Source organism: Alternaria metachromatica (assembly GCF_023757995.1).
Source record: "Alternaria metachromatica strain BMP 0045 chromosome Unknown scaffold_2, whole genome shotgun sequence".
NCBI classification, from domain to species: Eukaryota; Fungi; Ascomycota; class Dothideomycetes; order Pleosporales; family Pleosporaceae; genus Alternaria; species Alternaria metachromatica.
In genome coordinates this window covers 2192526-2216777 of record NW_026055493.1, presented here as the reverse complement: position 1 = coordinate 2216777, position 24252 = coordinate 2192526, and the positions used below count along the sequence as shown (strand labels likewise).

At 54.3% G+C, this 24252-nt stretch overlaps 6 protein-coding genes across 6 annotated transcripts; 2 read left to right on the top strand and 4 right to left on the bottom strand.

Moving 5' to 3' along the window:
* Window positions 1-4068: 4068 nt before the first annotated feature.
* On the top strand, window positions 4069-6294 carry J4E83_001564 (uncharacterized protein; the record flags this gene model as incomplete). The annotated part of the gene is made up of 1 exon (XM_049328520.1): window positions 4069-6294. The coding sequence occupies one exon, from the start codon at window positions 4069-4071 to the stop codon at window positions 6292-6294; it is 2226 nt and encodes a 741-aa protein (XP_049193038.1).
* Window positions 6295-9416: 3122 nt separating this feature from the next.
* Window positions 9417-10918, top strand: J4E83_001563 (uncharacterized protein; the record flags this gene model as incomplete). The annotated part of the gene is made up of 2 exons (XM_049328519.1): window positions 9417-9665; window positions 9746-10918. 2 exons carry the CDS (start codon window positions 9417-9419, stop codon window positions 10916-10918), a joined length of 1422 nt encoding a protein of 473 aa, XP_049193037.1.
* Window positions 10919-12471: 1553 nt separating this feature from the next.
* Window positions 12472-13368, bottom strand: J4E83_001562 (uncharacterized protein; the record flags this gene model as incomplete). Its single annotated transcript, XM_049328518.1, has 1 exon — window positions 12472-13368. One exon carries the CDS (start codon window positions 13366-13368, stop codon window positions 12472-12474), a length of 897 nt encoding a protein of 298 aa, XP_049193036.1.
* Window positions 13369-14499: 1131 nt separating this feature from the next.
* On the bottom strand, window positions 14500-16737 carry J4E83_001561 (uncharacterized protein; the record flags this gene model as incomplete). The annotated part of the gene is made up of 1 exon (XM_049328517.1): window positions 14500-16737. One exon carries the CDS (start codon window positions 16735-16737, stop codon window positions 14500-14502), a length of 2238 nt encoding a protein of 745 aa, XP_049193035.1.
* A 664-nt stretch (window positions 16738-17401) lies between these two features.
* Window positions 17402-19806, bottom strand: J4E83_001560 (uncharacterized protein; the record flags this gene model as incomplete). Its single annotated transcript, XM_049328516.1, has 2 exons — window positions 17402-17743; window positions 17794-19806. 2 exons carry the CDS (start codon window positions 19804-19806, stop codon window positions 17402-17404), a joined length of 2355 nt encoding a protein of 784 aa, XP_049193034.1.
* A 1697-nt stretch (window positions 19807-21503) lies between these two features.
* Window positions 21504-22328, bottom strand: J4E83_001559 (uncharacterized protein; the record flags this gene model as incomplete). The annotated part of the gene is made up of 3 exons (XM_049328515.1): window positions 21504-21825; window positions 21875-22269; window positions 22323-22328. The coding sequence occupies 3 exons, from the start codon at window positions 22326-22328 to the stop codon at window positions 21504-21506; spliced, it is 723 nt and encodes a 240-aa protein (XP_049193033.1).
* Window positions 22329-24252: the final 1924 nt, after the last annotated feature.

Here is a 24252-nt window from a genome sequence, read left to right as displayed (position 1 = left end):
GGTTATACCCTGTTGTTTTTTTGATGTTCGTTTGGATCAGAAGACCTGTCGATCTACTCATGTGGAAGATTACAACCACGGGACCAACGCTGAAAAGATCGTCAACTCCAGACCCTGCCTCCGATATCCTTACACAAAGTCTGAATATCCTCTCCTTTACCCAATCTCGCCCAATACTCTTCTATCTCAGCCGGATAGCCCGTCTGATTGAGCGGCCTCGTCCACTCACTTTCTTTGCTCCGCGCTATACCGCCCCAATAAGCCATCCTCTCCGGACGCTTCCCGTCTCGATTTGAGGCGAAGTGAATGAGCAGAGATCCAGGACGGGCTAGTGATGGTTTACCAGGCTTGTCTGGATTGGGCGGAAAGCCATTGAACCACCGTTGGGGCACGTAGGTAACAGCGGAAGAGAAGTATGGCTGTTGATCGCAAGATGATTAGTTGATGCAGTGAGTAGAGCGGAGCTGATCTGTCACGTACACGCTTGATGGTCTCTTCCATAGCACTTTGCTCACTATACTTCAACTGTATATCTGGATTATACTCCTTCAGGCTCAACGCTGCCGAGAAGAAACGTATCGCCCATTCGTTCACTCTGATGAGGAAGACACCATTGTTGAGACCATGCCGATCATTCGTCACCACCAGATTAATCTTTTGGTCCGGTGGTAAGAAGACTTGCAACGGAACATTAGGATTCATCAAGACGGTGTCGCGATCATGCCAGAAAAGCCACTCCAGTCGTTCCGCAGCTGGCTTAGCAAGTTCAGCTCCAAGAATCGCGAGCAGGAAGGCGTGTTTGGACCAAAGACCGGGGAGCATGCGTTCGCGGAGTATGAACTCGGGGTACCCGTGGAGGTCATTGTGAACTTGGTGAGAAGCGATGGCGGCTTCGTAGACGGGATCTTCCGGACCGAATGAGGCCGTTACTTTGCCGATGCGTGGAGAAGATTGTGATGACAGCGTGGGTGCAGACGAAGCAGGAACGGAACCAAGATGCGGAACATGTGTTGGTAGAATTCTGCTTGAGACGGATGTTCGTGTCGAGAAGAGGAAGATGGCACCGAAGCTTAGAATAAGCAATGTGGCGTATTTCCAGAATCGAGAAGAGGCTCTTGGAAGGGAATACCGCGAACACGGGGCTTGGTTGTCGTCAGACCATACGCTGGATATGGAGCTGCGCCTGCTTTCGCTCATGGTGAGTGCGCGTTGGTGAGTAGCGCAAAAGCGGGACGACTGTGGTTAAGAGGGGAGGAGAGCGTCATATGGGATTGGCTGAATGCATCGATGAGGAGGAAGTGGCTGAAGAAAGAAACGCGTGTTGGCGATCTTGGATCTCGAGATTGAAATGGAATCTTGGAGTTTGACGATTTCGAGAGATGTCATGGTTAAGGTGCCTGCTACTGCCAGGGCAGACTCGTGGACGCCTGACATGATGCCAATTGCGCCTAGCGGAGGTTTCGCCGACTGCGCCTTCAGCTAATGCAGCTAAGTGCTTATGCTGGCGCCACTGCAAGATGAAACGCGTACGTATGTCAACGCCTTTAGCTATTGAGTATGCGTAGGCTTGGAGGCTAGGAGCACACATCATGATGGAGCACATGCGGATTTTGGTAGTTGTTGGTCTGTAGCAGCTACACGGCTACAGCGGGAGAGCACCCGACAAGCAAGCTGAGCAGCTGAGCGGGAACTCGGGAATTCTGCATGGCAATGTTGCAGGCAGTGGCAAGTTCAGTGAATGCGGGAGCACCGTTTGGAGGTGCTGATACTGATTGCGTCAAGGCTACGTTCGGCTCACTGCCTGCTGCAGCGGTTCTGCCAAGCCGCTAATGGTGTCTGATCTCTAAACACTGCAAGACACCGTCTGAAACCCCAGCCTCATGGCACGTCAACATCGCCAAGCCCATCAAAGCGAATAACATTTAGCTATGTGTCGCGTCTCTTTCCGTGTCAAAATTGCTTCCGGAGCCGGCAACGAGGAGATACAACCGGTAGAGCACACACTGGGCTGACCGTCTTTGGTTGATGATTCTTTACTCATTGATCTTGAGCCGTCGCATCGACTTACCCGTTCAGCTTCGGGAGACGGGCTCGATATGGTAGAAAAAAGGGATAGCAGGTAGCACCGAGTCTCTAGTTGCGCTTGCGGAAAAGATCAAGGACGTCTCGAGCCTCTCTTAGCATGTTGATCGTATTATCAAAGGACTCTATATGACATGTGGAGTCGGATATCTGAAAGAGTGGATGGGCAGCGAACGCTCGCTCCAACGGGTCGCAGCTGATGGAGCCTGGAATCGCTTTGTCTGCAGCATGCTGATCACCAACAGTCAACACAGATACCCTTACGACTTGCCTAGATGGTTCGAACATAACCATGCTCCTCCATTGCGATACGTTCGACACTGACTTTGCCTTGGTCCTTGGCTCTTCCGAGGGTGTCAGATACAGTAGCTGATAGTTTCTTATTGTCGATCGCAGGTGGCTTGCAAGTCTCGCGCAACTCGCTACACGGTCAAGATGTGCAGCAATCCCAATAGGCGGAGCTGACGCTAGACATGGTGGATACGAAGAGAGCTTGGGGAGCGAGCTTGAATGACAATGTAGTCCGTTGAGGCCGATTGGGAGCTGCGAGAGAATTGGTAGGGTAAATGGGAAAGACTTTCTTGCTGACCAAGAATAACACCGAGAACATATGCGACGTCTATACAGTGTTCTGCATTGGCGGCCTTCATCCAGGCTTCTTTCGTCGAACGTGTCTCGGTCACAACCTCAATCCTACTGGCACAACTGCGTCGACCCGTTGAGCGTGCATCTGCGTGTCTATGAAGCTTTCATAGTGTAGTGGATCAAGTACGTGCTTCAGGGCCCACTTCACAACGTCTTCAAAGCTTCGCGTGGCTGGTCTGATATCTCCGTGTACGGATGGTTGGGCGCTATTTCGACCAAAGAGGAAGCGCTAGTGCGCGATCAGATGTGGCGCAGCCCCTGAATTGGTCTGTTCTTTGGCGAACACCACGAACGTCTGGGTCATGAACAGTCGGGCAGAATGCAAGACCAGCGTACTGCATATCTATGTGTTTCATGAACCGCCTCTGGTATGCTGGAGACAGAAACAGATGAGATACTCCCGAGAGGCGTGTATGGGCTCATTCGCCGCAAGGTCTGCTTCACAATTCACATTCCGATCCACTCTACTTCCGCAAGCTGACTCTACTGTTCGACGACTTACACGAGCTTCGCTCTGACGGTCAATGATCAGCCGAACTGAACGTGCGTCAAGAGGACGGGATCTTTTCGAAAACCACGCTATTGGACACGCAATGGCCACAAGGTCTAGAATGAAGTGTTAAAATAGACACATGGATCTTATTGGATACTCGAAGCACATTTACCATTCTTACCTCAAACGCCTACAGACAAGCTCACCTTTGACAGCGTATGCCGGGGTATCAAGCTTTCTGCCAAGTCGGGGAAGGCCCACTCAAACAGTACCCTTACTCCTCCTCCTGGTCTGCCGTTGAGGGGTTCAGCATGCATAAAAGTGCGTTTGAAAACTCGGTGAGCGAACTCCTAGTAAGGCAGAGTCTCACAAGTGTCAACTTGAAGACTACTGCATGACTGCGTTCAAGATCTTGACAATGCCCTTCCTTCCAGACTTCGTGCAGCTCACGATAGATCGGCCCAAATGGTACCGTATAACTCCGAAGCTTGTAATTCGTATTCGTATGTACATTTGTCGACCTCTACCGAACGGTATGCTCATGCATTGCGCACGTGTCGCATTCTAGAGCTCAACACCCTCGGATTCAGGGTACCAAGTAAGCAAGCGAGCGGCAGACTCTACCGTCCCAGTATCTCAGGGGCGCATGTTTCTCAGACCAATCTGCCCGCTGGGTGAGTATATATGGACGACGGTGTCTCGCAGTTCATGTATTCATCCACATCTTCTCTCTAATCATCAACACCTCTTTCCTACACTCTTTTTTCTTATATTGTCTCACCCCAGTCATTCGTTATACACGATCTTATTACATCTAATATCTAATTTTAACAACACCCACCATCACCATGAAGTACGCACTCATCTTCGTTGCCACTGCCGCTGCCCACGAGGCCTACGGTGGATACGGTGCGCAAGCAGAGTCTAGCTCCGTCGTCAAGCCGAGCACCTCCGCAAAGCCCATCGGATACACGACTATCGTGCCAGGCTATGGCAAGCAGCCGGTCACCGTGACCACTCAGCATCAGCCCTACCCCACCTGCGTGTCCCCCGCCTATGGTGGTAAGGACTGCGCCAAGTGGGACGAGGATGCCTACGTATCGACTGTCATCAAGGACTACGACAACAACTACGCTACGATCACCAAGACCGCGCAGCCCGTTGTCGTCTACCACACCAAGAAGACCATCACCCACTCCGCTACTGCAACAAGCGGCTACGCAGCGCCCACCGGCCTTGCCTCCAAGAACGGCACTGAGGGCTGCTGGTACGAGCTGTACGAGAAGATCGAGTCGGTCCCATACAACCAACTCGGTCCTCACGCACTTCACGGATACGCCGGCTCCGGTCTTTACAAGGAGGGCGAGCAGAAGCAGCCCGTCAACGTCAAGGAGTACAAGGGCGGAAAGTGGTCTGAGTACGTCCACGAGTACTCTTACGGCACTCCTAAGCCTGAGGTCACCACTTACGAGAAGCCCGGTGTCTACACTGTCCCAAGCAAGGACGTCACGGTTGACCATCCTGTCACTTACCCAGCTGAGGCCACCAAGACTGCGAAGGCCGGCGAGACCTGCACCTACGGAGGCCAGTACATCGAAGCCAAGCAGACCGGCTACATCACCGCCGCTTACGGTGCCTACGAGACGAAGGTCAACGGTGGCAAGACTGTCACCGAGACAGTGATCAAGCACACCACAATCTATGCCTCCACCACCGGCAACTACGAGGTCGCGAAGCCCACCACCACCGTCTACGACCACGACACCGAGGTCGCATACCCTACCGCTAAGCACTACGAGGCAGGTGTTTACCACCATGAAGCTCAGACTGTCACCATCACCAAGCCGGGACAGGCCTACACTTGCGAGTACGAGCAGACCAAGAAGCACGAGGCCACCTCAGCACCTGCGAAGAGCAGCGGTCATGCGGCCTACCCTACCTCCGCCTCCGGTCCCGCCCACGACAACTCATACGGCCACAACAAGCCATCTGCTACTCCCAAGCAGCCTACTGAGGGTGACAACAAGTACCCCTCGTACCCCGCCGGTCCCATGAACGGACACTCGTCTTCAGTCCACGAGGCCTACCCAGCTTCCACTCCTTCTTACCCTAAGAAGCCTACTGAGGGCGAGAACAACTACCCCTCTTACCCTGCCGGTCCAGCTAAGGGCCACTCCTCATCTTCGGTTCAGGAGTCTTACCCAGCCTCCACTCCCGCCGGTGTCTACTCCAAGCCATCCTACAACGGCGGCAACGCCTATGGCAACAACGGAAAGTCTACCATGGCCACCGTCTCCACCAAGGAGTACCCACACCCGGAGTCCACCCCTGCTTACGGCACTGATTCATCAGTGATGGCCAGCTCCACCCCCTGCGAGAGCAGCACTGCTTCCGTTACCCCTGCTTCATCGTCCGTCTACAGCGCTTCTACCCCCGCTGCCGTCAGCTCTGCTCCTGCGTATGGCACCGGTTCGTCAGCCGTCGCCAGCTCCACCCCTTGCGAGAGCAGCTCCGCCTCTGTCACACCTGCCAAGTCCTCCAGCTACAGCGCTTCCACCCCCGCTGCTGTGTACTCCAAGCCCTCATACAACGGCAACAACAGCTACGGCGAGAACGTCAAGTCGACTCTCTCCACCATCTCTACCAAGCCTTACCCTGCGTCCACTCCCGTAGAGCACTACCCTGCGAGCGCCAGCTCTACTCCTTGCGAGAGCAGCACCGCATCCGTCACACCCGCCAGCTCATCCGTCTACAGCGCCCCGGCCTACAGCCAGGCTACCCCCAGCCCAGCCAAGTCTTCATCCACCAGCACTGAGGTCTACAGCCAGGCTTCCTCGACTCCTTGCTCTTCCTCCGTGCAGTCGACCTCGACTCCCGTCCAACCCACCTCCACTCCTGTCTACGAGAACGCATACCCCGCTGGCGCCACTTCCACCCCTTGCGAGAGCGACAAGCCTTCCGCTACTCCTGCTGTTCCTGCTGCGTATACCCCTGCCCCTGCTGAGGGCTACGGCAAGACCCAGACTGGCTACTCCAAGCGTAGTGGAATGAGCCAGCGCCGCGCTGCGCAGTAAATTCCTGTTCTTCTGTAAATAATGTCGTTGTGTTAAAGATGTATTGAGAGGTAGCTAGAGGGGGATGATCGAGTTAGTAGATGTGTATGTAGGATTTAATGAGAAGTCTTGCATCAAACTGCCTAGTGTCTGTGTATAGAATATCCGCTGGTTCCAATGTGGTTGAGCTAAGAAGTGGGGACTCGTTGGTTGTTGATGTTCACTTGTTGGTCGTATCCTCCGAAGATACCACATCAGACTTTAGAACGGCTGCTAATCCGAACGATACACGGAGCTAACTATTGACAACCTTGGAAGGCAAGACTTAGCGAGCGGGAATTGGTGTTGCATGAAGTGGGGCGTTTAGCAAATGGAGAAAGCTGGGTCGAAGCGAGAGCGGGGTTCAATTGCAACTTCCAGCGTTGCGATGTTCGACGTGTCGAGACGCATCACTCATGAGTCCCGACAACGATGCTAGGAATATAGATATCAAATTTGCTCGATTTTCCATCAAGCATTCTTGGTCCAACGGTAGGATAATTGCCTTCCAAGCAATTGGCCCGGGTTCGAGTACGTTCTGTTCCACATCCTACATCACCAACACACCACTAACATATAACAGCTCCCGGAGGATGCACAGCTCCTTCTCACGATTGCAACGTTGACTACTTTTTTTGCGTTCTCAAAGTCCAGATCCGCCTTTGGATCGACATGTCTGTAGCGAACCAACTTTTTTTTTGATAGTTTTGGATCTGAAACTCTACCTAGGTATTGAGATATTCTGAAAGTGCTCTACAATGTACCCTCAACCCGCTATCACTAAGTTTGTGCTGCAGGCCTAGAGCTGGCTAAACTCTTGGGCGCGACACCACAATGCGGGGTGCTGCCTTTGTTATCAAGCACCATCTCGCTTCTGACTTGTGGCTGATTAGGTAGCAACACAGGCCATCAAAGTGGACAGGCCTAGAGCCATTGCTTGGTACTCGAGAGCTTGTTTTTTGACATGAGACATGCATATCAATTCAGCTCGCATACTGGACTGATAACACGTACGTTGCCGTCCTGGAGGACACACGGATTCCTGCGGGACTTTGCAGCTCCGTGTCAGTCCAACGCAATATTGCGTAACAGCTATTGATGATCTCGCTCTACTCCGACGTTACCAGCGTGCTGGATAGAGAAGTACTGACTGGCACATTGATTGCACAGACAAGCTCCAACGAGCGCGACCTAACCACTCTGGCGGGGACAAGCCTTCGCACCCCTCAAAACCGGTGACCCCAAAATCATGGTTCAGAGGCATATCATCTGCATTGATTGGCTTGCGGCTAGCCCTATATCGCCATCGGAGCCTCTGATGGTCTGGCTCTTCGGCTGGATGCGTTGGCTTTGCAGTGCACTGCGGGGCTTCAGACGCTCGCTCCGAAGTGGGGAGTCGGTGAGCTCACCTGAGGAACATGGCGAACTGGAGGCCCCGCCTGAAGTTTAAGGCGTCTGATTGGACGCCATGTTGCGAGATTGTAACAAGTCACCGACATCTTGATTGAGCTGCCATATGCGCCAAGTATGTGCTGAGGACACACATGAAAGGAAATGACGAGGATGTTTTGCGGCGTAGGTATTATATAGTGTGCTGACAGCCTGACCTTTGAGCCTCACACCTGGCCTCTGCAGTCATCCTTCGTCATCTTCGCCTGCGATACGCTGCTACTCTCATACGTAGAGACGAATACGACTCTACAAACATCTCTTGATCTATTTGTGAGGCTATCAACATGACTTCCCACAATCAGCCCATGCCGCCACCAATCCGGACAAACACTGTCGATTCGCAAAAGTCACGGTCGTCGTCGGGTCAAACATCTCCACCCTATTCTCCAGCATCACCCACGGCTCGCGCAACAGCTTCGCCAACCGAGGCGTCTTTCTTCGGTGCCATTTCAGCACGCATCCGCGGTCGCTCACGGAGTCGCTCTCGTGGAGCCACGTCTCGCAAACGCTCCAAGTCGCCCATGGTCATGCCACCCGAGCAAGCACCTTACTCACAAAGGCATGCTTCCGCCACAAGCCCTATCAGCCCGACACGACCAACCGCAGGACCGGTACAGGGTGACAGACCTAGCATACAGGCTGCAGGTCGGCGAAGCACAAGCGGAAGCGACCCATGGAAAGGACGGCATTCGAACGACTGGCTGTTCAACGGGTACTCGCTGACTGCTTCGGCAAAAGAGCTGGTTCAACGACGGAAGTAAGCAGTATGGTTGGCTGATAGTACTGCTGGCGGTACGACGCTCGCTAGTGGGTGTCTGGCAGCGTTTAACGAACGTTACGAAGGACGATAATGATATGGCTGAACCGATTTGTTTCGAGGTTAGCGGGTTTACTGGGAGGCGAGCAGGGCAATTAGGCAGATCGCGGCGTTGTTGTCGCTATCTTCACTCGCGTTTTTACTGTCATTACCTTGGTTGTACATTAGCTTTAAGCATGCGATTTGACGTTACCATACCGAACGCCATGTGTCGCATGCCGTGATGCCACGTTTGTCAGATGTGCTCGCATGCTGGGGTGGCGCGGCTCTACGTTGAACCATACCTTGGTACCAAAACCAAACAACAGAGTCGTTCGATGCTAGCAAAGATGGTATGGCATGTAAGAGAGTTCGGAGTGGATTTGCGCAGCTTCTTTACATAATCAGCCCTACTGACTCGCGGCGTCTGCTCCGGTCCCGCACCTGCCATGCCATGTACCAGGTACCAACGATCTCACCGCTGGAGTGAGTACCTTCATGTCTTCCTGTGCTCTGTGATTTTGCGATGTTCGCGACAAACACGCGACGATGATATCGACACTTGATACGCGTTGTTCGGACTCCCTTCGTCGCCCTGTCCTATCATCGGAGTAACGACATGATGCCCCAGGTAGCCTAATCTGCTGCATCGAACCCCGAAGGATGACCCACCACCCCTCAGTCACGCCGCCTTGAGGTTGAGCATCATTCGGTACAAATACACGCATTCCGAACCCGGGGGAGTATCTTTCGTCACACCGCATCGGCTTGTCCTTCAGTGCTGGCACCGAACAGTTCACGTATTTAAGAGTCTCCAAACCTCTCTCCGCTGCCTACCCCAACCCTCGAACCCACCATGAAGCACGAACGCGCCACGCTTCCGACGCCTACCTCGTCAGACTCTTTCTGGCACAGCGAGCCGAATGAGTTTCTACTGGGTCATTGTACGACAGAGGAGTTGCCCGCCGAGGCTGACATCGTTATCGTGGGATCTGGTATAACCGGCGCAAGTGCCGCGAGGTATCTTTCAGAGGATGAAAGGGCTACTGGCAAGAGCATTGTCTTGCTCGAGGCAAGAGAGGCATGCTGGGGCGCTACAGGAAGGGTAAGACTACCGCGTCGATTCCACATACTTGACATGGAACAAACCATTTGGCGCACACTTGCTGACGGTCGCGCAAACAGAACGGTGGTCACTGCCAACCTCTCCTCTTCGACCGAAGCAGCGACGTCGCTGAATTCGAACTCAAGAACGTCGCCGCAGTCAAATCATACATCCAAGATAACGTCGTTCCTTGCGAGTGGCGCGACGTAACAGGCTGCCGCACATTCTGGACAGAAGGTGCAATGAAGGAGGCTGAGAAGGAAATCGAGCATCTCCGGGAGATCGCACCCGAGATTGCACGTCACGTCACCATTATCAAGGACAAGGAGGAGTTGAAGAAGCATCGCGTCTCGCCCGACTGTGTCGGAGCGACGCTGAGTGAAGGAGCTGCGAGTCTATGGCCATACAAGCTGGTCACTTTTGTCCTTAAGAAGCTTATCAAGACTGGCCGGCTCAACCTACAGACCAAGACTCCCGTCACCGAGATTAGCTCGTCAGATGGCACGCACACCCTCCACACACCCCGTGGCACCATCAGCAGCAAGACCGTCATCCTCGCAACGAACGGATACACATCAGCTATCTTACCTCACTTCGCCGATCTCATCGTGCCATGTCGCGGGGAGATGTCAGCCCTTTTCCCACCTGAAGGATCGACCCTTCTGCCAGACTCGTATGGCATGGTCGGAGCACTCGGTCAGCCAGAAAACAACGACGACTACCTCATCCAGCGCCCATTCGAGGGCGTTCCGAACCCCGGCGGTCATCTGATGTTTGGTGGCGGCCGCGGAGCTGGGAACTTCCCAAGCATAGGCATCTCGGATGACAGCGTGATTGACGAAGGATCCGCTGCATATCTCCGGGGTGCGCTATTGAAGGTCTTGAACTTGGGAGGGCAAACTGAGGGCTTAAATGAGCTTAAGGCTGCGGCACAGTGGACTGGCATCATGGGATATTCTCGTGACGACCACCCATGGGTGGGCAAGGTGCCCGATAGAGACGGTTTATGGTTAGCCGGCGGATACACAGGACACGGTATGCCAAACGGTACATTATGCGGCAAGGCAATTGTCGATATGGTGCTGGGCGAAAGCGACAGCAAGAATCTGACCGCCGTGTACGAGGAGATGGTTCAGAAGGGAGACATCCCCAAGAGCTACATCATGACAAAGGAGAGAATTGACCGGGCAAGGCAGATGCTTACGGTACAGCAACAAGATGCGCAGGGCGTACACATGAACGGTGTTGTGTAGATCTCAATGACAATACCATTTCGCTCTCTTCGCATTGGTGTACTCGTATTGCGATCGTTGAACTTACTCATCTCATGAGCCTGTGATGTGCATGTAGAGCAATGTTGCCGGCCGTGGAGCCATCATCACTATGTTTGTAGCACAAAGATGGTCTCTGGATCAATCGGCGCGCGGATATTAGCGTCTAAGGCGTTACTCCGCTTACAAGGCCCCCCACTGAAGTACCAAGCCCGGCCGATTACCAATGCCCTACTCTACATGATCACGCTGCCACAAAGACCACTTCAATCAGGCCTATAGCAGACCATACCGAAAACAGTGGACATACCTGCATCAACACGTTATTACCTGACCGACCTTAATTTTGTTAGCAATTGCACCTGCCAATACAGTCCCCTACTCCAACCTTCAACATGCCAGCAAGCTCCCTCCCCTCGAAGATCGGAGTCATCATCTTCCCCGGCTTCCACCTACTCGACTATGCCGGCCCCCTAGATGCCCTCAACATCCTCTCCGCTGACCACCCTCTCACGCTCTGCACCATAGCCGCAACACTAGACCCAGTGCCAACCCAGAACTCCTTGCAAGACAAGCAAGGCTCCCTGTTCTCACAATCCATAGTCCCGACTCATACCTTCGACAATGCTCCGGAGGATCTGGAGGTGCTACTCCTCCCAGGTGGGCTGGGATCGAGGGGACCGGAGAGCGACAAGTGGATGAAGCCACAGGTCGAGTATCTCAAGAGATTGGATTTAAGCGGCAAGGGAAGCGTCAAATGGGTTCTCACTGTTTGTACGGGGAGTGAAATTCTAGCTAGGACTGGCTTGTTAGATGGTAGGAGGGCTACGACTAACAAGCGCGCGTTTAACGATGTATGTCAACATACTTGTCATATTTCCACCTCGTTTCAGACTCTTTGCTTACTAAATATGTTAAGGTCAAAGCCAAGCACCCGAATGTCCAGTGGGTTGCCAAGGCTCGTTGGGTCGTGGATGGCAATATCTGGACGAGCTCAGGTATCTCGGCTGGAATTGATGTGACGTTCGCGTGGATAGCGGATGTATTTGGCGAGGAGACGGCACAGTATGTGGCGGATCGGAGCGAGTATGAGAGGAATGTTGATGAGGGGAATGATCGGTATGCTGAGAGGTGGGGGACTGTGTAGTCAGGTAAAACGTGACACGCACGAAGGGCGAAGGTGTTGGTCTATGAGAACAATGAGCATCACCTTGCAAAGTATCTCTGGGTAGTGAAGTTGTTCATGTTATGAGAAATTACAAAATCTTGTCTATAATGAATATCGCTATGCTGGAAAAGCTATCAAGGTCGTAACGCTAATATGATACGGAGTGACCGCTGCAACAGACGCAAACATCTATACATCTAAGACTGTCGACGAAAAAGAAGAAAGCTACTTGCGGCTGCGGAAAGCAGCGAAAGGAGGGAAGAAGTATGCAGGGTGGAAGCACGTCAATACTGTGCAAGCAATAGCCAACATCCTGAATCATGTATTAGTATTTCGTCTTTGCGGCAAGGATTCGGATCAATGAGACTTACATTCCATCGAGGAGCAAGAACTCCTTCTCATTCCTCATGAGCGAGTTTCCCCATCCACCAGCCATCTCCGGCAGGCGGTAGATACACCTGATAAGCACAGTCGTGTACGCGAGGACGATCATCCAGCCAAACAGCTTGATCTTAGCCAAGCGCACGGTTCCCGTCTCCTTGTCCATCTCATACGAGCTCTTCTCGCCCATGGCCTGCTGGTTCCTCGCCTTGCGGTACCGGAACACGTAGACGAGGACAAGACCACCACATACAGCCATGGTGACGACCTGGAACGCGATACCGGCAACAATCAGGTTGTTACCCGCATCGATGAGCGCCTTGTTCGTTGTGCCACCCGCAGCCGCCATACCACCACCGCAAGCCTGGAGAACGATAGAACCGAAGTCGCAGCCGATGAAGATCCAAGGGTAAAGACGCGGCTTGAGCAGCGAATGCTGCGGTCCACAGTACAAGACAAAGTGCTTAAGCGTGAGGTAAATCGCAGCAGCAACGAAACTCGGCCCCAGAACCAAGCAGCAAATCTGCAATTTGAACCCAGACTCGCTCCATGGGTTGTCATTCATGATAACACGGCCCGCGTATCCGGCTGCTTCGAGGAAGGTTCCGACGGCCAGTGCGGCAGTGTAGGTCCATGTGCGGCTCAGAACACCCACGACGAGCGTGCCGATGCAGAGGATGCCGAAGAGGGCGCAGAGGAAGGCGTTGGCGCCTAGATTAGGGCGGTACCCGTAGAGCGTTGCGAAGACGGGGCATTCGGGGCTGACTTCGAGACATTGGCGGAAGTTTCCTTTGGGCCGGTCTTCTTGCGCGGATACGACGACGAGGAGTTGCGTTGCTAGGGCCAGGGCGGCGATGAGGCCGGTTCGTGCGTGCGAACGCATGGGGGGCGAATGTGCAGGGACGGAGAATGCGGACAACGATAGACGACGAACGAAGATGTGGGATTAGCAGAACGTCTACTCTACAAAAGAGGAGCAAAGATCCAACACGAACAGAAACGCGGGCGAACAACGTGGGTAGGTGGACTAATTAATCCCAGCAGCCAGCGCCCTCGCACTCGCAACAGCCTAGCCCTTTATCATGCACGTAGTATATACCCACCGACCGTATACACCGTGTTTGTGCTGCCAGACCGCGCCTCTAATCTCTTTTGCCTTGCCAGAACGGAGAAGGCTCTAAGCGACGTAAGTCTTGCCGTGCTTGACCGCGCGCCATTGGCTCCATGCCGCGGCTCCACCCAAAGTCATTGACGCTCACGCCTTGGCCTCGTCCGATGCATCTAAGCGAGGGCGTGTCGCGACCCGGCGTATGGGTCGTGTTGCGACGTCTTGTACCCGCGGCACGCCGTTTCACCGTTTTCGACCGCACGTGGTGCGATAAGGATGGGGGCTTTGCCTTCCGTTTGCGGTGGCGGGGTGCGAGGCTTTCGCTGCTGCCTTCATTCTCCATCACATGGAAGGAAGGCTTGTGGATGATGGGGGGCTAGTGGCTTTGGGAGTGTGGCGTCGTTCGGCTTTGGTTGTCGGGTTGCCGTCTTCCCGGTCGTTTCTTCGTCTATCATCTGTTTTTCGTTTCGGCTGGCGAGGCTTCCGTCTCTAGTGTTTTGGAGGCGAATACTCGATGCTGTTTGGTTCTTGGGGCAAGATTTTTTTGCACGCGCACGCGCATGGCGCGCGAATACTTACAGTGTGTAGGTGGGCTCTATGATGAGTGGTTGCGTGAAAGATGACATGTAGTTGCTTACTGGTAGATTGCGCTAGCCGACTTGGCTTCCATGACCATTGCTTCTGCATGCGCCCTCAACGGTCGCTTTCTTCCTTACCAATCAATCACTATTCTTAGTCGGATTCGCGGGGCTTATGGGCTCGGTTAGTCTTCACTCCGACATATGCTAGGTATGCTACTGATCGTATTCGTGATTCGTATCAATGCTACGCTTTCAAACTCCGTCCAATGCAAACCCCCCTTCAATGAAGCACCCAAACTCCTAACGATGCCATAAATGAAAATCTTCAGCCTGCCACATCCTCAACCCTAACCCACCGCTCCTCCAAAGCAAGCACCACCAACTCCTTCACGCTACCCAACCCCTCCTCTCTGCCCAGCGCGACAGGACACAGTAGTTCACTGACATTCTGCAAGACCTTGTACAGCCTCATAGCCTTTTTCTGCACTTTCTTCGTATCGACCTCGCCGTGTTTCGAAAGGACAGGACGAGAGGAAACGTGATGTGGTGCGGAAGAGACAGCAGCGAGGTGGTTGAGGAGTTTATGCAGTAGGAAGTGCATCCACACAAGATTTGTCTTGGGGTGGAAACCGCGCCAGACGTCTTCTTCAGACTCCTCTTCCTTCGGTATCGGTGCAACGTCGAGTACCGTTTCCTCACCGTGTTTCCTGGGCGATCGCCGAGGCATTTGTGATTCGTCGTCGCCTGAGTCGAAGCGAATGTGCGTGTTCTTTCTAGGCGAGCGGCGAGGTGTGACTGGGGCTTGCTCTGGCTCTTCCTCTTCCACAGGTTCCTCTTGCGGTATATCCAACGGCTCGTATTGCAACGGGTTGTCGAAGAGTGCTGCGCCGCGCATATAGCGGTAGATCTCATATTGATACTCTTCACTTGCGTCGCCTTCGAAGAGCGCGGGGTCTTTATTGAGATCCAGATAAGCGACGTCGACCATTTCCTCACTCGTAGATGCGGCTGTGGAACTGGAAACATGAGACATGACAGACGTCCTGCGGGACCGGGATAATGAGGCGAGGATGTCTGCACGCGACAAGGTGTAGTCGATGACAGTCGTATCGAGGCCGGTAAAGCGGAGTTTGCGTCGCAAAGGGTCTTTGATCGAGGGCTGCAGCACGTCTCCACCTGAACGTGAAGACCGAACGCAGATGTTGCCGAGATGCAAGTCGCGATGCTCGAACTGGCACGCCTCTTCTGCCTTTCCTACGCTGATTGCTACCCCCCAGAACACGTCCCAAGCTTCCCATATCGACGACATGCCACCTGTCTCCATAATCTTCTCAACATCCGTACCAGCGTCTTGCATTTCTACTACAGCCCAGAGCTGGTACTCGTCGTAACTGGTCTTCTTGCTGGGATCGGGGAATTCACTCTTCTTTCCGCGTGGCCGCGCCTTGTTCCATTCCTTCCACGCATCGTTGAAAGACGCTGAAGGTCTACCCTGCACAATCGTGAGGTCGCGGAAGACGGTAAATCCAGGTATGTGGGTGAGATTCTGGAGGAGCTTAACCTCAGAAGCAACATCATCAACCTGTGACTTGTACGCGTCGTCTTGTTCACGCTGCTCCATCTCTTTTTCTAACTGCGCTTCGCGATCTCGAACCGCACGAGTGTGTAGCTGGCTTGGTAGGGGAACAGCTGGTGGTGTCTTGAGCGCTACAAGTTTGAGCACCGACTCTTCCTTAAGACCATTCGCAGGTGATATCGCAGATAACCGGTATACCTCTGAGAACGAGGCCTCCGCGATCTTGGTAACTTGGAAGTGCGGCTCCAGCTCGTCTGACCACTCCTGGAACCCTATGAGCTTCTTTCTATCGCTGAGCGCCAGCAGTGGCGAAGCATAGGCGGTGTATATATCTTCAGGTTCAGGTGTTGGCTCGGGCGTAGGAAGGCATGCTGCTGGTTGCGTCGAGGCTGGTTTGGAATGAGCTGAACCCATGGGCATTGGAGACTTTGCAGGTGTAGCAACTACATCCTGGGCGACGATAGTAGGAACCACGCGTTTCTTCTCTTTCTTCGGTTTCGGGATCGATCGAGCCAGTTCGTCAACGTTGTGTGAGGCATTGTGTAAGGCGTTGATGTTGCGGTCGCTCAGCACCTTTCGCGGTCGACGTGGCTCTTTGAGCATACCGACTTCATTCTCCTTGGGGCCCTTGATGGATAGAGCCTGCATGCTCTCGTCCAGTGCATCTTCGAATGGGACGACATTCTCCTTTGTGGTATCCTCGTTGCGCCCAGGCTTCGTTTTGCGTGACCGCGATCGTTTCCTCACCGTACCCTCATCTTCCACAGGTGTCGTTTTCTCTATTCGGAGTTTGCTCAATCCCTGCTCCAACACTGACACATCGTCTCTTTCTGGTTCTGTTTGTCGCCGTAGGTCACGTGTCGGGCCACTAGCCGCATTTTCCTCCTCGTTTTCCCTGTGCGCAACTCCTTTCTCTGGTGACAAGAACGTTGTGAATGCAGTCCGCCCTCCATTCCTCTTCTTTCCGTATACGACTTTTGCGGGCATCTTCGAGGGCCTGAGCGAGTGGTGTAGTCGGTTGTCGATTCGTTGAGGCTCGATGGAGGTGCCAGGGTTTGGAGGGGTCTCCACGACGGAAAGTCTAAGCGAGGCGTTTCCACGGCAACAACCTAACGCGTGGGCGAGACTTCCTGAATCACGACATGTCAGGAGCCATCATGCGCTCGAAGGGTGACGTAGTTCGTCAAATCAAGCGTTTGACCCAGATCAGGACCAGTAACAATATCACGGCAGCGACAGTTTAGAGAGGACCGCAAACGATTCCGCAGAATTAAAATTAAAATCAACAGGTACTCTGTGATGTTACAGAGGCCTCTTAGCACCTCCCAATGCGATATCAAATGAACGCTCTTCCAATTGAGCGTCTAAATCGTGTACATGTAAAGTGAGAGTCCAATCTCCCTTCTAAACCCAGAAGCAGATTGCACGAAGAAGTTGCCCAAGTGACCGGCAGACGGGCAGAAACTGGGTAATGGGACTAAACGCTGGAGACAACAAGACAAGGGTGCTAGGCAATCGGATAAAAAAGAAATAGGGTCCTTGGAAAGCGTTGGAAGGGCCTGAGGATGTGATGTTGGGACAATTTACAGCCAAGTGAATTTCGGTGATGGATAGGTGTGTAGTTTCGGGGATTGAGGAACGACAACGGAGCTCAGTTGTCGCCACTGTCAACGTCAGCTGGCGGCGTCTCCGCTTCCTCTTGTAGTATGGGTTGTGGTATGACACCGAGACTCTTGCGTTTGCTCTTTCTCTCTGAGTCTCCGTCTTTCTTTATGCCATTTGCCTCAGAGGACGCGGTAGTGGGGCTCAGTGTGCTACTCGATTTCTTGTTCGGGGCCATGCTTGAGTAGCCTACGGTGAGTTTGGATGTGCTGTCGTTGTTCTCGGACTTGTCGGCAAAGTCTTTCCACTTGCGCCAACCGTCGAAGTCGATGAGTGCTTGCATGCAGCCCCACTCCTTGACCTTGCGTTCAAGCCAGACAAAGTTGACAGGCTATGACATATGTTAGCATGAATTTACTGATACAGAACGTGAGTCCTTACCTTGGTCAAAAAGTCGTTGCAACCAGCCGCCAGAGCCTCGTGTCTGTCGCTCTGCAGCGAACTGGCTGTAAGCGCGACGATAATGACGGGACTCTTGAACATGCCCTTGTCACCGAGACGGTCATCTTCGCTCAGCTCGTCTTTGCCGTTGCCCTCTGATCCAAGCCTATTGTTGGGGGCCTCACTACTGCCACTGCTGAAGACACCAATGCTGTTGACACGCTCCAATCGTCGAATCTCCTTGGTAGCCTCTAGACCGTTCATGACTGGCAGCTGAATATCCATGAGTACCAGATGGAACCCGCCGGCCTTCCACTTGGTGACGGCCTCTTTTCCGTTCATTGCGCGCTGCCACCTGACCTTCAAGCGCTGCATGAAAGCACCCAAGACCCGCAAGTTAATGATGTTGTCTTCCACGATCAACACATTGATGGGCGGCACTGAGCCATCCAAAAGACCGGCTGGCAAGCTCGGTGCTTCCACCGGCGGCTTTCTCCGCTTTTTCTTATTGTTCGGTTGGGGCGATGATATGCGTGGGGTGGGTGGAGTCGATTCATGGAGGGTTTGTGAGTGAGAGATGGGATCGGCTGAAGCGGGCGGAGTAGGTATCGCATTGTTCGAGACGGCAGAGTTCTTTGCGTCGGAGGCGGAGGAGTCATGGCGCGGCCGGTTTGGAGGGCGGACAGACGTGGCGGAGGAGGGAATGCCGCCGCCGAGGGTGGTTGGTGAGGCCGTGTGCGTTCTAGGGAATTTCGGTCGATGGGCATGCAGCGGCCCTCGTCTGGTACCGCCCGGGGACGGCAGTGCAGGCAGTTGTCCGGTGTTGAGCACGGCTATTGAGTGGGGCGCATGAGGCAGAGGCATGCGGGCCTCATGCGGCTGGCCCGAGGCAGCGGGAGAAGGAGCGACGACGGGCATGGGCGGGAAGTACTCGGTCTGTGGGTGGACGCCATCTTCGTGGTGGTAGTAAAAGGGCACGCGAGGTGAGGGCTTGGGGGTCCTCCGTTGGGGCACGTCGATGATGAGGGCCTCGGTCACGTTCTGGCCGCCGGGGAAGTAGGCATCCAGGGTGCGGCACATGTCCTCCTCAGGGCCCAGGGTGCGGTCTCCTCCCCGCTGGTTGTCGCGCGGGATGATGCGCAGCGTGACGTCGGGCGAGTCGAAGCTCCTTCCCAGCGAATTGGCGTACTTTTTGAGAATCATCTCGCGGACGTCGTCGACCAGGTCGTCCTCGCGGATCTGCACCAGCGTGGCCGAGGCGCTGGGCCGCTTGACCCAGATCTTGCGGTGCAGCATGCCAGCGCTGAAGTGGGCGGGTGCTCCGCCAAAGTAGTCGGCGACGGTAGGCGGGCCGGTCTGGATGGCAGCCTGGGGGATGTCGGGGACGAGCAGCTTCTTGATTAGCTGGGCATCGGTCTTGTTGACGACGGACTGGCGGCGGACGAGGGCGGGCGATGGGTTGTGCGAGGTATCGTTGCTGCTGGCGGGGACAGGCTCGGTGGTGGTGTGGTCGCTCGGGGCGGAAGAAAGCGACGATGGCTCGGCGCGGTTGAGCTCGGCAGGCTGCTGCACTACGGGGTGGAGAGGCGTGGGCGCCTCAAGAGTCACCTCTGGCAGGACGACAGGCACGTCGGCGGAGGGTGGGCGCTGCTGGTTGTGGTGGTGGTGGCTTGCGGTGCTCGCGATGCTCGTGCAGGTCGAGTGTCGATCTCGCGAGGTGTTCAGGCTGCCAGTGCTGCCGTTGCCGTCGGCCTGACTGTCGGCGGCCACTCCAAGCACATCCGACCTGACCATGCGCGGATCAGCTGTCTTGTCGTCGGGAGTCTCCGCGCCAGACACCTCGGGCAGCTGCTGCAGCGAGACGCTCTTGCGGAGGGAGCTGGTCGGCGGCGGGCGCGCATGCCTCTCGCTGCCATGCGAGGAAGTGAGTGAGCGTGCACTGCTCGACGTCGCGCTGCTGCGTCTCAACAACTTGGACCGCGCATTCTGCAGCCGCGTCTTGATACTGCTCATGCCAGCAACCAGCCGGAGGCGCCCAGCATGCAGTTTGGAGATGCGCTGCGAGGCCGTCGTGGTACGGGCGTTGGGTAAATAAATGGCGGCCTGGCTGCTAACGAAGTTATGGGGTGCGCTTGGCCTGCCTGTCCATCACTTGCCGGTAATCCAAGAAGGTCGTGATGCGGCGGGCACACCAGAAAGAATAGACAACTACGATTAGAACAAGAAGGAAAGGGGCATGGATCGATTACTACAGGACACGAAAAGGAAATGCGTCGTGTTGTGCTTCTTGCAAGCAAGTATTACCATGTTAATCTCAAAGCGCGCTTGGGCCTTGGAAAGAGGAGCGCATTCCCCATGCCCCCTCTCACTTATGCCGCCCAACTTCCAGGCTTGCCACTGGGGTGTGTGCCCAGTCTGCCTACGTATTTATCATGCCATCAAGGCCCTGGAGTGTCCAAGACGTGTTTGAACCCAATGACAGCAACAGAGCGCATCACAGCTGAGCGCCTGAATTCTGCTTCACGGGCTACCCCAGCGTGTTCCATCGCCAACTCATCTCCACCTCACCTCCTATCCGCTCTGGGCCGCCTGTACGTAGCTCCTGTCACCCGCACACCCATCGTCGATTCCTCCGGATCTCGCAATGCAGCCTTCGCCACATGTATGCACCTCGTTGCGATAACCTGATGTACGGTACGGTCTATGCCAGATGTGGGGTGGCTGATGATGGCACCACCATAGCCCATTGGCTGACATGTGCAACCGCACTTCCTAATACGTCGCTACCATACATAAGTAGTCGCCAACTGCAACGCTTATCACGAGAAGCGCCTGACACTTCTTCAGAATTTGAGGAACTTACTCGACTTGTTGCGACGGTCAAACGCCATCAAAGTTTCTAGCAGAGAGTTAGGTCACAGTTGTGTTCCATCGCTATCCCAGCTTGTTGTCGCCAACTCATCTATCACGGCTTTATATATCACACTTTTGGCCCATTCTTCCACATACGACCACAGGAACAAGATAAATAGCGCTTCCCGTTTGCTCAGCGGTACTCAAGCTTGTTACCGGCAAATTAGTAGTTTCTTGGGTGACCCGAAGCGAATAATTGCTGTTGTATGTTTTTGCCATTTTTTTCGCCATTTTCTGGACATGCATATGCGTGCGTTCACACTTCCATCGCCTCAGTCAAGAAGGTAATCAAGCACCGTGGAGCCTACGTTGGTGTTGTGTCACCTACTTTGCATGTTTCCACATTGATGTAGGCTGCAGACCCGCTCAGCCTTTTTCCTTGTATGTGGTGCCATATACTTGTTTCCTTGGATGACGGGCGAGAAGTGAAACCATGAGCACGACAACTAACGCGGACAGATTGAATGGTAGTGAGCATCGACGGCTTGGACCTCATACATAAGATACGTTCACATTTCATAGAGCTGGTATGCGCTTCATACCAAAGCGTACTACTGGTATCGCTTTCAGCACATGTGATGTGCGTGGCAACGGGGAAACTCGTCATAGCAGCAAAATACCCCACCAAGCACAAAGCCCCCTTCGCCTTCCATTTACAATGCTTCGTGATGGGCCCGGGTTGCATATCCAATGCTCCCTCTATCCCTGTCCTAGTCTCGCTCATCGGGCGCCAGGCATCATATCCAAGGCGACGACCTGTTCTCGGGCTTCCCCTTGTGAAGCCTACAGACACAAACCTAAAAGTCCTTGAAGCTCTCTTCCCACTTGTCGCTCAGTTCCTTGGTATATGGGTCTCTCTTCTCCGACTCCGGTTCATATTCATCAAAGTTGCGTGTGTCAGCGGGCCCCCTTAGATGTGGTACGATGGGTCCCTGGACTTCGCGGTTGTACAGCTTCTGCCAGTCAATGTTCTTAAACCACTCGTGTTGTTTCACACGTTGAGCGCCGCCTGCGACGTTACCCAGTCGCTTGGATGTGTCGACGGTGCAGAGGCCGGAGATGAGGTCGCGTGCAGTGGGGGACATGGCAGAAGGGAAGCGCACGCGTCCTTCTACGATTCTGCGGGGTATTAGCTCTACTCTCTCGAATATCATGGATAGTTGCGTACTGCTCGTAAATCTTCATTGGGTTCTGGTCCCAGAACGGTGGTTGTCCCACGAGGAACTCGTACACCAGGATACCAAATGCCCACCAATCGACTGCTGTGCCGTGGCCTGTGTTCCGGATGACCTCGGGTGCCAGATACTCGGGCGTGCCACAGAGTGTGTAGGTCTCTCTATTCTCTACCTTCTTGGCAAACCCAAAGTCGACCAGCTTGAGGTGGCCTTCGGCGTCTATGAGTATGTTTTCAGGTTTTAGGTCGCGATATGCGACGCCTTCCCTCTCATGGAGGAACTCTAGTATAAGGACAATCTCGGCAGCATAGAACTGTGAGGTGGGCTCGTTGAAGCGCCGTGCTCTCCGCAGGTAGCTGAAGACCTCGCCGCCGGGGCAGTAGTCGAGCTGTCCACCGTGTCAGTCATTGACGAGTGCTCGCGATAGGCGCCGCTACGTACCACCATGTAGAGGGAATCCAGGGATTGGAAGCTGGCAACCATGGTGGTTATGAAGGGGTGGCCAGCCACTTTAGCCAGAACATTGCGCTCGTTCCGGACGTGCTCGACTTGCTTGAGCCGGATGACTGGGCGACGGGCGTCAGTAGATGCAAAGGGCGCATGTCGAGGGCGCAGACGTACCATCGACTTTGCGCAGAATCTTCAATGCGAAGACTTTGTTCTCGTCGCCCGCCTTTGCGTCCTTCAATCGCACCAGCCACACGCGCGCAAATGTACCTGACGTAGAGTCAGCGTCCTGTCCTCGTCTAGTGGCGTGGACAAGTATGCGCACCGGTGCCGAGGGTCTTGATCAGCTCAAAGTCTTCCTCGCGCAGGACCTTGGACGAGTGGCCGACGGGCTTCTTCTCCGGGTCAATGTCAATCTCGTCGTGGCTGAGCGTGTGCTTTTGCGCCTCCCATTGCGCCAGGTGCTGCTTCTCTTCCTCGCGCGGCCGGTCCATGGCCGAATCGGTGCGGTCGTGTAGCGGGCCAGAATGCGACGGTGAAGAGGCCTCCTTCTTGTCCCGGTGGTGTTGCATGGGATGCAGCATGTTCTTGAAGGTAGTCGCCATGGTGGCCGGTTATGCGCCTGCGACAACGGGGTAGGGGTGCGAGTAGTAGGCGCGATCGAGGGGTCGGGTGGGTTGCTCAGGTGCTGTCTTATCCGGAATCAGTAACGGAAGCAACTCATGGCAGCAGGCACAGGCAGCGGCGGGTTCAATCTTCGGGTTTGTAGGTGCGTAGTAAGCAAACGTATCGTGAAGGGCAGCCTGTGGTTAGGCGGGTCGGCCGGGCGTGTAGCACTCGACGACTGCGGCCAAGGGGCACGTTGGACTATAAAGCGGGCGCGACCAGGTGCATGCATGGCGGGGGCTTTTGATCACTCACTCAATGACGCAGGGCGTGGGGACTGGGCTTGCAACAAAGCCGACTTAAGCCTGATGAGACGGCACGCCGCTCCACTTGTCGAGTACGAACCTGATGTGTTTTTAACTTTCCGATGTGAGCAAACATAGTGCCTTTTAGGTTCCCTGTTAGCTACTGCTTAAACACACTTCCCGTGCTCGGCCGCACAAGACGCAATTGCACGCTATCCGCCGATGTTCTGCCATTCTGCCTGCTCATCTCATTTCGATACGAATTGCCATACGAGGATTTAACATGCTATTCGACTGTACTAGATATGCCCAAACTCCGAAAACTGTAACTCCAAGGATTGCATGCTCGTCAACTATATCTACACCATGTAGTCGTACAATTGCCCACCACCAAGTTCGTCTTTAACGTAGGAGTTAAGTGTTGACGTTTAGAAGAGACAAGTATTGCGTGATTTGCAGCTCAGCCACTTGCTCGGGTGTTGAGGATGAGGGCGACAATGAGTCTGAACATGTTAGCTGTTGGCTAGTCGCATCACTCCGTTGAACGTACCCGTAAAGACCCAGGACTTCGGCGAAAATGAGGATGAGGACCATGCCGACGAAGATCCTTGACTGGCGCATGAAAGAGCGTACACCCTACATATGTCAGTGTGTGCCGCCATTGTAGAACCAACGCTACGTACGGCGTCTCCCACGATTCCAATCGCGTAACCCGCAGCCAGACCAGATAACCCGACTGACAGACCGGCAGCCATGTGCATGAATCCAGCATACAGCGAGTATGTATTATCCGGCGGCGGCTTGATGTCGCTAGCGATGAGGACGGATATGACGAGGGCGTAGACGGCCAAGATACCGGACATGACGATGGGGATGAGCGACTGCCCTAGTTAGTCGGAGCTCCCACAGACGCCATAGACAGCTCCTCACCTTCATAATCAGGTCTGGCCTGTATGTTCCGATACCAGCGATGCCGATGCCTGCTTTGGCTGTGCCATAGGCAGCTCCAGCGC